The 16,260-nt window shown below is 41.3% G+C and overlaps 2 protein-coding genes across 2 annotated transcripts in view; one reads left to right on the top strand and one right to left on the bottom strand.

The window, feature by feature from the left end:
* LOC311013489 (E3 ubiquitin-protein ligase RNF182) overlaps nt 1-16,260 on the top strand; it is a 315,914-nt gene that overhangs the window by 4,379 nt on the left and 295,275 nt on the right. The gene's annotated exons all lie outside the window — the stretch shown is intronic.
* On the bottom strand, nt 2,741-13,118 carry nadsyn1 (NAD synthetase 1). Its single transcript, XM_084017134.1, has 21 exons — nt 12,887-13,118; nt 12,112-12,172; nt 11,884-12,000; nt 11,687-11,740; nt 11,367-11,456; nt 11,199-11,250; nt 10,536-10,624; nt 10,332-10,449; nt 9,783-9,914; nt 9,598-9,669; nt 9,045-9,169; nt 8,893-8,941; nt 8,253-8,355; nt 7,805-7,973; nt 6,939-7,074; nt 6,721-6,827; nt 5,648-5,779; nt 5,449-5,518; nt 4,920-5,048; nt 4,339-4,515; nt 2,741-3,856 (listed from the first exon to the last, which is right to left on the bottom strand). Exons 1-21 carry the CDS (start codon nt 12,969-12,971, stop codon nt 3,821-3,823), a joined length of 2,103 nt encoding a protein of 700 aa, XP_083873260.1. The 5' UTR covers nt 12,972-13,118; the 3' UTR covers nt 2,741-3,820.

Raw genomic sequence — 16,260 nt, 5'->3', positions numbered from 1 at the left:
GTGGGAACCTGCACAACACACGCTTTATAGTTCTGTCAAGGAGCTTGTAGCAGCAAGCAGTAATCAGAGTACTTATTAATCCCTCAGGAAATTGTACATTTGCAACTGCTCCATGAGAGTCATGTTCTCATAAATAATCATAGTAATGTGACATGTCCTAGTCAAATAATAATAATAAAGGTATAAACATATAACTAATGACACAAAATATAAGGTATGTGCAATGTATGCATATAAAAAACACTATACGATCCATTTGTGTATTTGCTGTTGAGGTAGAAGGAGTATTTAGTACCATAAGAAGATAAGAAGATAGTGCACAAAGGTATTGTTGCACATGCATAGTTAACATACTGGTAGATGATTACACATAAATAACTGGGTGGGATGGTTAAGATACAGTCCAGTAATAATCCCTAAAGTACTCCTCAGACTGTCCAGCCTGTTATATGGGGGGTGGGAGGAGTTGTCCAGGATAGTCCTGATCTTCACCAGCATCCTCTTCTCCGACACTGTTAGTCCACCTCCTCCCCCACAACATCACTGGCCTGGGGTCAGTTTGTTGAGTCCGTTAGCCCCCCTCAACATGCTGCCCCAGCATACAGGTGGACACCTGACAGACTCATAGAACATCCTCAGCATTGTCCAGCAGATGTTGAAGGACCTCAGTCTCCTCAGGAAATAAGAGGCGGCCCGACTCTGGCCCTTCCTGTAGAGGGCCTCAGAGTTCTTGGTCCAGTTTGTTTATGGCCCCGTTTCCACGTTGACCTCTCGAATGGTTACAGGGATCACCGGTGCCTTCTTCCTTCCTAGGTCACCAACCGGCTCCTTAGTCTTGGTCACATGGAGTTGCAGGAAGTTGCCCTCACACCATGTGACAAGGTTTCTCACCACCGCCCCGTACCGCAGAGTCATCAGAAAACTTCTGAAGGCTGCAGGACTCGGTCTGGTAGTTGAAGTCTGTGGTGTAGCTGGTGGAAAGGAAGGGGGAGAGGACCGCTCCCTGTGGGGCCCCGTTGTTAATTACCACCCTGTCTGACAGGCGCTCATACTGTGGTCTGCCAGTAAGGTAGTCAACAATCCAGGAAACAAGGGGGGAATCCACCTGCAGTCGGCTTCAGTGAGGAGGGGGAGGGGAGGGTACTGACTTTGCTAATGTACTGGCACAGAAGAGTCAGAGGGGGCTAGGTGGGGTCCACAGATTCAAAACAGGATAAGTTAATTTGTTCTCTACTTTTTCCTCGACTACCCTTCATTTATAATCAGTGACTCATATCTGGAGTTAACATTTTGATGAATTATCAAACATTTACTAAAGCTATACTAAATATAATTTACTTCAAGGATTTTTATTTCTGAAAATGGGACGAAACAATTTGGGAAACCCTTTGAAAGATGGTTTAGGTTATAGGGCACTGACCCCGAATAGTGAGGTCAGCTATCTAAGTGATCACAGGATATTTGGGGGGGGGGGGGGGGGGGGGGGGGGGGGCTGCTGTCCTGCTGTCCAGAGAAAGCAGACTGAAGTGCTGTGTGGAAGAAAATAAGGCCACCTATATATAGTGGAAGCTAATGTGTTAATTAGGACCCCTATGTCACATGTCACATGCTGTCAGCTGACAACCAGCACATGCTTTTGTTCTACACCAGTTACTCAGGACACACAGGTGGGTGGCAACAGATTTTTATCAGGTCACCAAACATTTGAATGTAAGTGCAGTACACCTTTGAGCCACACGAGGGCTCCTGCATTTTCATCTTCTTCTAATAATTGTAGCGACCTCTCAACCTCGCCCAAGCCTACCCAAACATTGTCTCACCAACTAACAACGTTAACTGCAAAAAGAAGCCCGTGTAATTCAATAAGCTCAGTGTCCCAGACAGTAGAGGGAGAGGTATTTCAGTCTTGATCTAATCAGTTATAATTCACAAACACCACCTAACATTGTAACCAGTGTTTGAGTGAGAGGTCGTGAGGATTTGTAACCCTGAACCAGCATCTTAGAATCAGCCTTTCCCTTGTTGTTCAATCAACACAGAAACCACACTGGAGATACAGGTTCTCTCTCACACTCTCTCTCTCTCTCTCTCTCTCTCTCTCTCTCTCTCTCTCTCTCTCACACACACACACACACACACACACACACACCTTAATTGTCTAACTGTTTCTGTATTGTGTTTATACCTCCAGGAAAGCCACTCAAATTTCGTTACATCGTTGTTTTGACCCTCGATATAAAGACGATAAAGCTACAGCCACAGAAGTGTTTAGTAATATATAGGAATTCATGTGTTAGTGTATCGTTTTGTTTTATTTTAAAATACCCTAATAAATAATAAATAAATAATAAGTAATAAAATAATAACGGAACAAGATTATAAATTATACAAATATGATTGTAATTTAAATCCTACAGTATTATACGACTGTAGAATCGATGAAAAGGCATTTTGCTCAAACATGTCAGTGTGCTCCGGAGAGTACGTAGGATTTGTTCAAAGTTCTTCTTAAGAACGGATGGGGAATAAGGCCCATTGTGACACACAGACCCCGTCTACACTCTGACCTTTGACCTGATCCACCTCTGTGCTGCTCACTGTTCCAGAAGAATCCTGTTCAGAAGTCCGACAGAGGGAAGATCAGAACAGTCCATGATCCAACTAGAAAGTTACTTTGACTAGGAGGGCATTTAATCACGCATTTATATCGTAGAACAAAACATTAAAATCACAGACTCTGTAGTTTTATTTAATCCTGAAACAATGTGTATCCTACTAGAAAATCATCCAAACAAATTCCTGATTTCATAGAAACTTATTTGAACCATGACATATTAGTAGTTTAAATTCATTTATTAATTAGCATTCATTTGTAATAACTAAGCCTGATTATTATTATGTAAGAGCATGTAATTCAGATTGACACAGAGGAAATTTGCTCAAAGAACTCATAAAAATTAAAAAAAAGGTACTTTTTGGTATGTATGTGTTGGTGGATTTATGCAGGTAAACTAGCTGCAAATATAAATGAATGAGCATCTCCAGTCATATATACGACCATGGCTTCCACATGCAGTCATGTTTCTATTAACAAATGTTCAAACTGATCATCATATATGGTGTATATATGTGCAATATTTATTTGAAATACAATTCTGTCATTTTACTGAAACAAAATCAAGATATTTTGAAGCAGTGTTTCTTAAAGCTGTTCAAATAAAGTAATATGAAACATTCAATATATTTAAATGATATACTTTATATATATAGTATATGAATTAAACAGAAGTGTCATTTAATAGTCAAGTAAAAGTACAGATATGTGTGTTTAAAAAGTTGAATCAGTACTTTTACCAAAGTAAAAGTGAAAAAGTACAGGCTCTGAAATGTACTCAAAGTAAAAATGTAAAATCATCACCATGAAGACATTTCTACTGGCTAATTGAATCTTAGTCTTATTAATAAGGGGGAAAATACTGTAAAGTAACAAGTACAGATATTAATATATAGTATATTAAAATGTGAGTTATTGTAAAAAGTAGCCAGAAAAATAAATACTCAAGTAAAGGAGAGAATCCTGAAAATTCTACTTAAGTACAGTAACAAGATATTTGTACTTCTTAACTTCCCACCTCTGGAATTAAAGCCCTTTGTTGCTGGTTTCTGTAACTAATGTGTAGATATAGTCCAAATATCCCATGCAGGATAAATCAACTTTGGCTGAAGTAATGAAAGCTTCACAGAAATCACCATTTAATTGATCCTTGTGATCCGTCACAGACGTGATGGATTTTTACTGGACACTGAAGACGTCAGGTTCTCAAGCTTTGGGGTGTTTTTCTGCCATCTGGGACACCTGGAGGAGAGGAGGAGACACATGAGTGTGAGGAGCCGAGCTGGCAGGCATTACATCATAGTAGGAAAGAAAGTTTCAGCAGATAAAGTTTCATTCAAATGTGACCCTGATGATGCTACATTGTAAACAACAAATCTGTGTTGAAGTCGGCAGGAGGAGAGTAACAGCTAACATACCGAGGTTCCATTGGGTTCCATTATGATGCGTTCATGAGCTATTCAGTGAAAAAGAGCACTGGACGAAAATGATAAGTTATCATGACTTCCAACATAATCTTGTAAAATTAAGTTTTTGGTGGGAAGCTTGAACAAATCCAGTTGTTAAACACAGCTTAAGGAGATGTTTTCAAAGCAATATAAAATAGATATTAGAGAAGGAATTAGGACTTGGCTAAAGTCCTTACACTATCTCGAAGAAGCTGATAATACATAATTACTGACTAACTATTAAAACAAAGGTTGAAGCTCCCGCCTTGTCGCTACCTGGTTGTCGATGCACCTGAACTGCCAGGTCCAGCGCGTGTTATAGAGGAAAGGTCGGAGGTCGAAGCGGTTGTCATCCGGGCTGTAACTCTCGGCGTGGTAGGACGGCGTCACCGTGGTCATCTTGTGACGGTTCACCGAGTACATCCGGAAGAAGTGTTTCACCTTCTGGGCCACCTGAGGAAAGACCACGACGCACCGTTATTTCTGGGTAGAAATATCAACAGCTGATAAATTCACAATATTTATCATCAGTGTTTACATTAATCTGAAATGTGAAAGTGAATATATTATTTAAGAGGTGCTGATATATGAATTAAATAATGATTTAAGTGGGCTAAACTACGACATTTCTCCAGACAATATTACCAGTTTACTTAGTTGACTTTTCTTTACATTTCCTGAAATCGCTCCTCCCTTACGTCACCTAAAAACTCTGTCTCTCTTTCCTAGAGTTCAGAACACAGTTATGGCGTCCACACTAGTGTCTGCCCTGCATTATTCTATAGCTGCTGGTATTTAAAAGTGGACTTCACATTATTCCTCTCTCTCACAGAGGAGCAGAAACATTGTACACTGACCTCTGTGGGTGAGAGCGCATCCTTCCACGTGTGAATGAGTTTACAGAACATACTGAAGGGGCCGCACTTGGAGATCTTCCTCAGTTGTCCAATCACAGACAACTCGGAGTAGGTCATCCCCATGTCTGCCTGAGGAAGGAGGTGGTCAGAGGAAGATGGATGAAAACAGGGAAAGGAGGATGAGAAATAAGTCTGGACGATGACCATATCAACCATAGCTTATTAGCGTAAATGAGCTGATAAATGATGTGACTGTGATCAGACTCGTGTACTTAAGGGTGTATCGGAGAAATGTATTGATATTGGAACAACTCTAGAAATAATTAGAAAATCCAAACTATATTTCTAAGCACCCGGGTGATGAACGTCACATGGTTTTCCTGAAGAAGCAGCTCCTGTCATGTACCCACTTCCACCTATTATTATAACGGTCTCCCAATCAGTAACAGAGGCTCACTAGGCTAGCTGTGAGCTGTTCGTTTCACTGAAATTCTGTTCAAAGGTCGACAGATTCGTTTCCATGTCGTACCTCGTCTGTTTGCGACACCTGTCCGTCCGTCAGTGGCTCCAGTTCGGCTGTGGGCGGAGCCGACAGGATGCTGCAGAGGAAACCAAAACCACACGAGATGCTCTGTTTGCAGCCTGAAGCTTTGGTGTTTATTAAAGAGGGGAACGTTCTGCAGCAGGTTTCTGCTCTGAATACTAACAGGTTCCTAACGGGACCTTACCCCGTCAGAGAGCTCAGCTGGAACTGCTCAGCACAGTAGAGCAGGAAGCTCTTCAGGTCCGTCTTGCTGATGCCTCCTATTGGGTTGATGTCAGCACTGGAGCAGTCGTACTTTGTGAAATATCCCGTCAGACTGAGCGGGAAAAGGTTTTTTAGAAATTATTCTCCACAAAGAAAACATACATCTTTCTGTCGTCGCACTGCTTTAGCTACACTCACCATGTGTGTGACTGCTGTGAATGCAATCGGCAGAATTAAAAAGCCAACATTAGGCTCATTTAACCGCTAGTTTAAAAATATTGTATTTACTGACGTATTTTAGATTGCAGAACAAAACATGAAAAAAACGGAATTACAAAAATGCCGACTCATTTTTGGGGTTTAAGACTCCTTCCTGCAGCACTCTGTAGCCTCTTAACACCAAACATGCACATTTGTTACTGGGAGTTTTAACTGAAAGAAGCCTTGCATCAGTTACACAAGGTGCTGTGGTGGTGGTCGATTCAGGGACCAGTAAGTAAACCACACGAGGGCCAGTTTGAGTCACGTTCAACACATACAACCTTAAAACCCTGCAGAGTGGTTTATGTTACCGAGGCAGAATTGTACATGTTATCACTGACACAATCATTCTCAACAAAAGCTACTAGGAATGCCTTCCATGTATTTGTTTGGCCGGAGCTGTATATAAATGGATCATCATTTTTTTTCTCACTTGCCTCTATAGCTTTGCTTTGTGTGTCTTTTTTTCTACTTTTTCCAAAGATGGAACTTGAAATGAAGCATGAATGTGTATTTGCAGTTGTCATAATGCTACAACATTTTGTTTCAGGCTGTCTTTAGTCACCAAAGCTCCGTATCAAGCTTGGGTTCATGTGTTTCAGGGCGATCCAGGACCAACATTCTGGATTACTGACAAGAGAAGTTCCTTTTCGTGACAACTTTCGTCTCTGCCAGCCCAAAATCACACAGTGTAAAGGGAACTTTAGTGTGACCCTCTCTATGAATGAAACACATTCTTAGAATATAGGAATTTAGGAAATCATCACAAACTTGTGCGTGGTCAGGTGTTACCTCTCATCTACGTTGGCTGAGCCCAGCACCAGCAATCCACCTGGCTTTCCCCGAGTCCACAGACTCAGCTGGGCAAACAGGTAGGCCAGCACCATCCTGACTCGAGCCTGTGAACACGAACACACGACGTGAAGACAAAACCAAAGAGAGAGGCGCGTCACAGAACATGTGGTGGTGATGAAACTGTCATGACGACCACAGACGACCGAGCGTCTAACCTGTACGTTCTGCAGAGCCAGGTTTTCTCTGTGGCTTCCTCCATTGGCGCGAAACTGAGGCCACTTGCCAGTAACCACTGAGAAGATACCCAGAATGCCTTTCACTGCCATATCTATGTTAATATTCATGTGTGTGCTGCAGACAAAGAGATGAAAGACAAAGCATGAAGATGTTTTACTCCAAAGCAACTCAAAGGACAATAACTCTACAGAAAAAAAAAAAACATATAGATAAAGCTGCACTGAAGAGACTACATTTCTGGCTTTACATTAATCAATTATATCATATTATGGCCTATATTAATTATAATTTGTGTTATTCAGTGAGTGGATGGTGTGTTCTTGGACAGAGCAAGGCTAGCTGTTTCCCCCTACTTCCAGTCTTGATGCTAAGCTAGGCTAATTTCCTCCTGGCTCAACCTCCTAAATGCCAAACTGTTCCTTTAACATATAGAGGTTACAGGTTCTTCTCAACATGCTGTTTATATGCTGATTCATTAATTTAAATTAAGTCTGATGTCTTGACACATTGATTATACTATATGCTTGATCTTTTATTAGTATTTGTAATTTATTGCAATTTTCTTGTCAAACTATATGTACACTTTTATGTTATACATGCCACAGTATGTATCTATATCCTCCATTTCAAAGAATTCAAATACCTTCATCTAATGCCTTTGTATGTTTCTCCTCATCAGTCTGGCATTATGATTGTGTTATTACTATCAGATTGTATTTGCATCACTTATTTCCATTTTTTCCTTGCCGTGTTCTTTACTGATAGCCACATTATTCTTGGCCCTCACCAAAGTAACATTCTCAAACTCCTGAAACAAACTCCTTTCAGGTTGCGTCCTGCCTACCTGCCGATCTGATTGGCCAGGTCTTTGGCCCGGCTGCACGTGTCCTCTGAGGAGTTTTCGCTGGCCATGTAGCAGGTGGTGAAGATGCGACCACACAGCTCCCTTGGGTTCTGAGGACGGTAGGAGTCATCCGCTACCACTCTGCGAACATCCTCCAGTACCTGGTTGTCTGACGTATGTAGAGAGAGGAAGAAGAGGAGGGATTGTGTTTTCATTAGAGTGAAGAGAGACGGGAACGTGAGGAGGAGGAGGAGGCGCAATCCAAGGCTCTCAGACAGGAAGTCGGAGTTGTTGTTTTATAAAAGCATCATTACTTTTTTAATCTCTACCAAATCTCATTAAAAGACAGAGGATATATTACCAGCCTTACGGCTTTACAAAAACACATTTCAACAGTCACATTGAGAGAATGTGTGTTTACAATAAATGGCAAAGAAAGCGAACTCACTGCCGTCGTGTACAGCCTGGCAGAGAAGCACACACATGGAGTGGACAATACAGGCGGTGGAGGAGCTGTCGACGCCTCCGCTCAGAGGCAGCAGAAAACCAGCCTGGGACACACATCACAACCATCACTAACACCACATTCAAAATCTAATAGCTTCTTCATTTCAGTCATTTTAACCCGTCGCTAGGCCCCGCCCCTAGAAAGCAGCTATCGTTTCAGGTTTTCAGGCTGGTTTTATGGATCTGGATCTTGTTGTGGTTAAATGCTGTGTAATAATGATACTCGTGACCCGGACAGATGGAAGGAGAATCTGAACGTTTTTAAGATGTTTCGTTTCTACATATAAATTTGTGGAACTAACAATAATAAAAATATCTTTCAACCTGTTTTCTCTGCAGAATAACTTCCTGGATAAATCATTTAAGCACACATTGCACAACCTTCTGTAATTTCCAAAAAATAGATAGTATTTTCTCAGGGAGTGCAGTTAGTAACAGTGTGGGCTCCATGGTAGCTCTGACAGCTTGACACCATCGAAGCAGGGGGGCGGGGCTAAGCAAAGGGCCAATTGAGACACAGGATTACACACAGTATCGCAGCGTTTTTCCAGTGTGTGTGTGTGTGTGTGTGTTATCCTCACCTGTCCACTTCTCCTCAGGTAGTCCCACAGCCAGCAGGCCGGCCCTAGACTGAACAACACAAGCAACAACTGCTGTTTGATTTCTGCTCCAGGTTTCTTTAACTGGACCCTTTTCACAAAGTTTTCACCAAATTAAATCTATGTATGTTTACCTGATCTCTTCCTCTGGTGTATGAAAGTGGCACTTTATTGGCTGGTGGGTAGGAAGGTAGATATCATCAACATTTGATAGGGAGAAGTCCACTTTGATCCTGTGGCAAGGCTTGGCTTCACTATCCTACAACAGATATGAGAGTGACGGGAAATTACATGACAAACTAAAACACAGTAAACATGCAAAACCCTCAGTGATTTTCTATGGAAATCAAAATGTTGTGTTGTGCCGAAGGATGAATATATTTTTGTATTTTCTTCAGCATAAATTGTTAAATAGTTACATATAATGACAGAGGATCCACAAGGGTTAAAAATGCATTTTTAATTTCAGTTGTACTTTTAATTTGTTAGTTAGAAAGTGAACATCTGATGAAAATATATAGAAAACATGTTTTCAAACCTTTTATTAGAACTGTAATGGTATTATTAAGTACTCAAAGGGGTACTTGGTAACTTCACTCCTTGATCAGCAAGTACTGAAAAGTATATACTTCTAAAAAAAAAAGTGATATGGGTAAATCCCTGTTGGAGGTTGTGGTTCTGTCTCACCAAGTTCGGCTGGCAGATTTCTCCTCTGTAGCTACGCACGTCCTCGAGGTCAAGGGTCACTGTAATCACCTCCTATAACACACACACACACACACACACACACACACACACACACACACACACGTTTACCAAGGACACTTGGTAACTTTTGGGATGAATCGGGTTCTTTTCACGTCCATACACACCACATCATTCAGTGAGAACTGTGCTCCCTGTGCCACGATGTCTCCATTGATGGCCACCATGGCACAACCGTCGTAGTAGACGCGGTCTCCATCGCAGCCCCTCTGGTTGGCGTACATGTAGATACCTCCACTCTGGAACGACACCAATGATGCTGAGAACACAGGATGTATTTGTGTTGCAACACTGCCCTCTAGTGGTCTCTACTTTCCATCGTCTGAGTGAGTACAGGTGGGGGGCAAATTAAAACAAAAGCCATCATGAAGTGCTGAATGATTTCAGGAATAAGTCAATGGCATAAGTCAGTGCCTGTAAATTAAACTCTTGACCAGTATTTGTTACTGAAATATGTTTCTACCTAGTATAACCACAAAGTTTCTCCACTAAAAGGATGCAAAAAAACATTTTTTTTTCTGAACAAAATATGAAGTGATTCCAGTATGTTTTTCCTTAGAGGTGCAGGACTCGTATGTTGCAAAACGAGGCCACAGTGAGTAAAAATATGAGATCAAACCCTAAAATCTTGTGGTGTTCTGAGGGTTAAAGTTTACCTTGATGGTAGCTGACTTGATCAGATTGACTCTTAGGTCAGCTTTGCGCAACTCGTGGTGGCTGGCAGAGGAATTAGTAAAGATTTCAACCCCATCCAGACCCATCTGAATATGGGGGCTGAAGAAAAGAGAAGAAACGTGTTCAGACATCAGGGTTAAGTATTGTAATGTAAAGCACCCTCACACAGGCCTTTGTTGCTCTACCTTGTAGGTTTCCAGAGCTCCTCACATATCTCACTGCCGATGCAGGTGTCCTTAGTGGACAGCACGCAGTCACCGAACGGGACAGTGTCCTGATGAACACACAGAAGAACCTTTAGTGTCATTGTTAAACAGGGTTCAAATCAATTCAATTGTACACTTGACACATTGAGCAGGACTGGAATACGCTCATGATTTTCAGAGTTAATACATTTTCAAAGTGCCAACATTTGCTACTTAGGAATGAAAACAATAGTCTTTAAGGCCTTCCTCCACAAAGCCTCTTTTTTTCTAGGCGTTCTGCTGTTTTTGTGAAGTAGAAACTGAAGAAGAAGCTTGTTTTGTCCACGTCAGTCAGACAGAAACCATCGTCTCAAAGACTGGAAAAACCTATTCAGGTTTTTCTATACAGAGTATATAAAAATACAGATTATAGAAAAACATCTATACAGAGTATGAAGCAAACATCTGCACTGTTAATCAAATAAATAGCAGCCCAAATAGATAATACAAGCAACGCTAGTCTATCATACAAAGGTGGTTATATGGTGGTGGTGATATCGTTGTCATAGAAACGCTCCCCAGCACCCTGCAGCTGCCAGAAAAAGGTGCCATATGGACACAGGCACTAAGTCCTAAAACACAGATGATGACAGATGTTTTTACCTGCCCCGTTACCTCCTGGATCATTCTGGGCAGAAAATACTCCTCCACCTGTCTTGAAGAAACATGCAAAAAGACAAGTACTTTCACCAACATCCCTGTCATTTCCAAAACAAAATGTCATCAAACATCAGACAGAGCTTCATATATTAGTCAGTGGTTGACTCCAACCTTAACTGCTTCCAAGGTGAGAACCAGCGCAGCTCTCTGTAGTTCCCGTGGTTCGCCATCAGCATTTTAGGTCTGATCAGCAGAATCTTTCTACAGTATACAGGACAAATGCAAATGAGATCAATTAAATGAAGATAAGTTATAAAAATAACTAGCATTTTAGGTATATATACTGCATATCTATTTCTATCAATATATACACATACATACTGTATATCTTGTATGACATATTAATGTACGAGATGAATAGACCAACAGACAGAAGCATAGAAATCCCAGCATGTCTTCCTTTATGAGGCTGACGTGGTTTGCTGACGTACCTGTTGAGGAACAGGACCCGGCAGTTGTAGCGCACATTATGATGCATGATGGGCCTGAGGGGAAGAGAATATGTTACCTTCCAACCTTTATGAGGTACTGAAGCCATTAAGTCCAACAAAAACAGCCCTTCTTTGTTTAGAGAGGAGGGCTGGACTGAATACTGCTTTGGTCTGACGGTTTAAAAGGTGATACCCACATCCCCACGTCACAGATGATGTCCTCGGTGACAGGAGACTCGAGGAGCTTCCTCAGGACCTGAAAGCTGTGGAGCAACGTGTCCGACTCATAGAAGTGGTCTGCACAGCCATAACCGCTGTTAAAGAAATATATAGTGAATCAAAACTCCAACTCTGGGGCAGTTAGACACACATAAAAGCTCAATAAAACCAAAAAGGCTGCTGACAACATATCATACACATCATACCATATCTCCAGCTCTGGGCCCAGTCTGTATTTGGCCCCATGACCTTTAGCAACCTCGATACCTGCAGAGAAACACACAGGCAGACAACGGGCAGGATGAGTGCTGTTTTGACTAAAATATTGCTGCATTGACCAGTGGCGGAGGCAGGTTTGAGTGGTTTTCATTCATATTTGGTATTGCACTTCCTCAAAATTACAAGAGCTGTAAGAAGTCAGAATCAAAGCTGCAAAGGCAGGAATATCTTGGACATTTGATCCCTGGGATAGAAGGGTTGACTTTATGGCTAGTACCTAATAAATTTGCAATTTGTCGTTATGAGGTAGTGTGTGTAATTTTGAGAAGAAAACATGAATGTAATCTATTTTAAGGCCGATCCAATCAATGTGCTTCTGTATCGATTAGGTTGACGAGGAAAAGAGAATTCCCCATTTTTTCATAGCTGGTTCAGGCTCAGCAAAAGAGGAGGAGGAGACAGTCCACAGAGTCAGTTACCATGGTAACTGACCCCCATGTAACCCCTGACCTAAAGTTTATGTTCACCGTTTCTGGAACGGAAAAACCTAGATACATCCCTCGTCTCTGTCTTGTCTGTGACGCAATAACAAACATGTTTGTTTCTTAACAAACTTTAAAGTCATTCCACAATGTTTTAGTGCCGTTTTAAGTTTTAAATATATTTTGAGAAAACATTTTTTTTGTTTTTCTAAATCAATAAAAGCACAAACCTGCACATTCTGAGTTACAGTGAGGGAAGGAGCAGCTGTGTGTGACTTACTCTTCAGTATTCTGTCTAGGTTTCCTTCAAAGTCCAGAGTCCACTGGTTCAACGAGCAGGTAGCAACGGTCACTTTCCGGCCCATGCTGCTGTTGCTAGGGGGTTTTCCCGCCACAGACCTGCCGAACAACAACGCAAACGTATACGGGAACTTGCACAGGTTTTGCTAAATACTGTAACTTTATCTGCCCAGAAGTCTTGGAGATCACGAGGAGGCGACCTGAGGAAGTGTACTCCTAACCATCTTCTTCTGGTTCCTGTTGCCTACCAGTTAAGACGCTTCTGACCACATTACTGCCCCCCAGAGGAACATGGATGCATTTCTATTGTTGTATCTTCTTCTGAATGCTTGAACACTAGCTGATTATTGATTAACTATGAAACCATGTGTAGTCCCTCTGCTTTACACTAAGTTTATGATTTAATAACACACATATAGCTAGACTCAACATTATTCTGAACACTGCTACACTATTATGCCACATTTTCACAGGTGAAAACATTTTTAGGTCATGGTCAATGGCAGGAGGCTGCCTTACGAGGTTCTTCTTCAGGGGCTGTTTGGTGTTCAATTTTCAGCCACTCACTGTTTTCTTTTCTTCAAACATGTGTGTGAACATTAAGAGAGAGAAAAATAACTTGTTTTGTTCAGAAGACACATCCACACTTTACACATGTGGAAGTGTCTGTGTTTACATGAATGACAAAATGCTCTGCCTGCACAAACTGAAAGCAAGATCCAGTTTTTTCATTTTTTCAAGAGTTTTGCAAGACATGTTTGCTTTAGCAAGAGATGTTTCGCTGGATTTCTGTTTGCTTTTGTGATAAGCGCGAAGAGTTGAGCAATCAGGGAAAAAAACTGGAAAAGAACTATTCACAGAAAACCCCCCTCAACATATGTCTGATATTTTGAATACCAAAATAATACTGCTATCTGGTGTTCTTCATTGATTGTCAGAGCTATTTTGTCTCCTGTAATAAGACTAGCAGACTAAGTAGAGCACTTCACCGTAACGTTTACTGTGCTTTGATAATGGTTTATCTTTGTGGCAGCAGAGGACTTAATCCATCATGGCACAAGCTGACACTTGACTCGTTTTTTAAAAGGTCAAAAAATGAGATAAATTAGTAAATAGTGAACATTTCATTACCAAGAGGATTGTTGTGTTTCATGCTGGTTTTTGAAATAAAGCCGAATTGGATGATTAAGGTGAATTATTGTTTTTATCCTTGCTTACACCCCTCTAATGATTAAGTTTGGGTTTTCATTATCTATTTTCAAACCTGTATGTTTATTTTATAAATCAGGGGCGTTGTATTTGTTTGTGAGTTTATGAGTAATTGAATGGGAGTCGAAGAGCAGCTCAACATTTTTTCATTTTCCTCCCTGTAACCATGGAGACCACAGCTTTGATCTAACGGAACAGACTTCATGACCGACATATTAATGCATGCCCTGACTTATCTGTCCATCCACAGGTAACGGTAAACAAACATCACATGTTCTCACTGTCTCTCTCTCACACTCTCTTTCTCTCTCTCTCACACACACACACACACACACACACTCAGCTCCAGCTTCTCCTGGAGGCTTTATAAAGGCCAAATAAAACGACGGGCACTTGAAGATGCTGTTAATGGAGTTTGTGTTGGAAGTGTGTACGTGAGGGTAATTTAACTTACGGCTAGAACTTCTCAAGTTCATCCTCACATTGTTAACAACAAAGAACAATGTTTAAAATGTTGGGTATTTTGTGTCAAAACAATATTTTAAAAAAGCATTTAGTTAGGTTTAACATCGCGGTTGGGCTTAAAATTGCCAGCTGCCTGGGAGGAGTACAGTGCTGAGATTTTAGAAAGAACTGTTAAGATGAATAGATGAATTGAAGACATGGGTGACATTTTACCTTGTCTGTGCTGAGTTGTTAAATTAAAACCTACTAAAATACACTTGCTTTTAATAATTACAGTCATGGTTTTGGTAGACAAATAACACCTGGAATAGCTGCTAAAATTGAATCTAAGGTGATCCTAATTCAATAAAGAGGAACATTCTGGGAGACATTTCGAGCAAAACTGTCTGGAGAAGAGTGTTCGATGGAGGAGCAGCAGAGGAGCACAATATTTCTGCTGAAAGTGAGTGTGTGTGTGTGTGTGTGTGTATGTGTGTGTACACTTGTGTGTTTGTTTGCATTTGTGTGTGTTACTCACAGCACCCTAAAACAACACAGGTCCTGCTTCAGGGAGCCTCACATCATTTTACTGGAGACAAACAAACACAGGACAGGTGATGAGACGGGCTGCAATGGTGACTTCGGTCCACTAGGTGTCAGGATTCCCCCTCGCAATAATTGATAATAATTGAATGACCTCTGTGGAGTATTATCACACCTAGAGAAACTACAACACACAGGTTTCTGTTGGGGGTCACAGGGGTCAGAAGTGTATATTAATGTCTCTGCAATCCTGCCGTTTTGCTGATCTAATCAACATGTTCTTCAGATGAATTATAAGATGCACCTCAACCGGACCAAAACCGGACACACAGTCTCATCTAAACGTGTTTATAGCTTAACAAATACATAAAACTCAGCTAACAGTGGACAGCTTCAACTTCGATTTAAATCGTTCTAAAACCACCGTTTTTCCATTGGAGTTTTGAACTGGAGCTGCAGGTCAACGTCCAAAATAAATGTGTGCTTGTCATGTACAGATGACTCTTCCAGCATTTACATTGTTCTCCAACAGCAATGCTTCTAACCCTGCCGTCTCCTTCAGCAACCACAGAGTGAAGATGTGAGTCTTGGGTGAGGAGCAGCAGCAGCAGCAGGGTGACCGACGGCTACAGGTCACTGATAGGGCTGGCACTGTGGACAGCATCTGGATGTTGGTTTGTGGACTAGAGTTCCATGCAATCAGACTTATTTTTGTTTTTAGAACTGTAGGATGCCATCTGGTGAAGAAAATGAGAAGGTTAACCAGCAATAATACACATAGACTTGTGTGTGTCATCGTTCAGCATCAAACCTTCACTAACTATCTCATATGATAATGAGGAGACATCTCATCTTCTCTGGTTTCTTATCCAGAAAGTCATTTAACAGCGTCACTACACTATCACATTTAAATCATGACTAATAGGAGGTGTATTGATCAGCAGTTTTCTTCTTTTCTTGTTCGGGCATAAAGCACCTCCTGTGGACAAGTGTCCCTATCAATAGAGGTATTGATCCACTCCTAATGGCTCCTATTGTTCGTATCTTACCTGTCCCTGGGTATATGTACCTTCCTGACTACACAGGTGACCTGGCTGCATGGTGTCTTATTGACACAGAGATCCATTGTACACGGTGAAGAAGATTAACTGCTCCTAC

Source organism: Eutrigla gurnardus (genome assembly GCF_963514095.1).
Source record: "Eutrigla gurnardus genome assembly, chromosome: 1".
NCBI classification, from domain to species: domain Eukaryota; kingdom Metazoa; phylum Chordata; class Actinopteri; order Perciformes; family Triglidae; genus Eutrigla; species Eutrigla gurnardus.
This window is presented reverse-complemented; position numbering and strand designations above follow the sequence as displayed.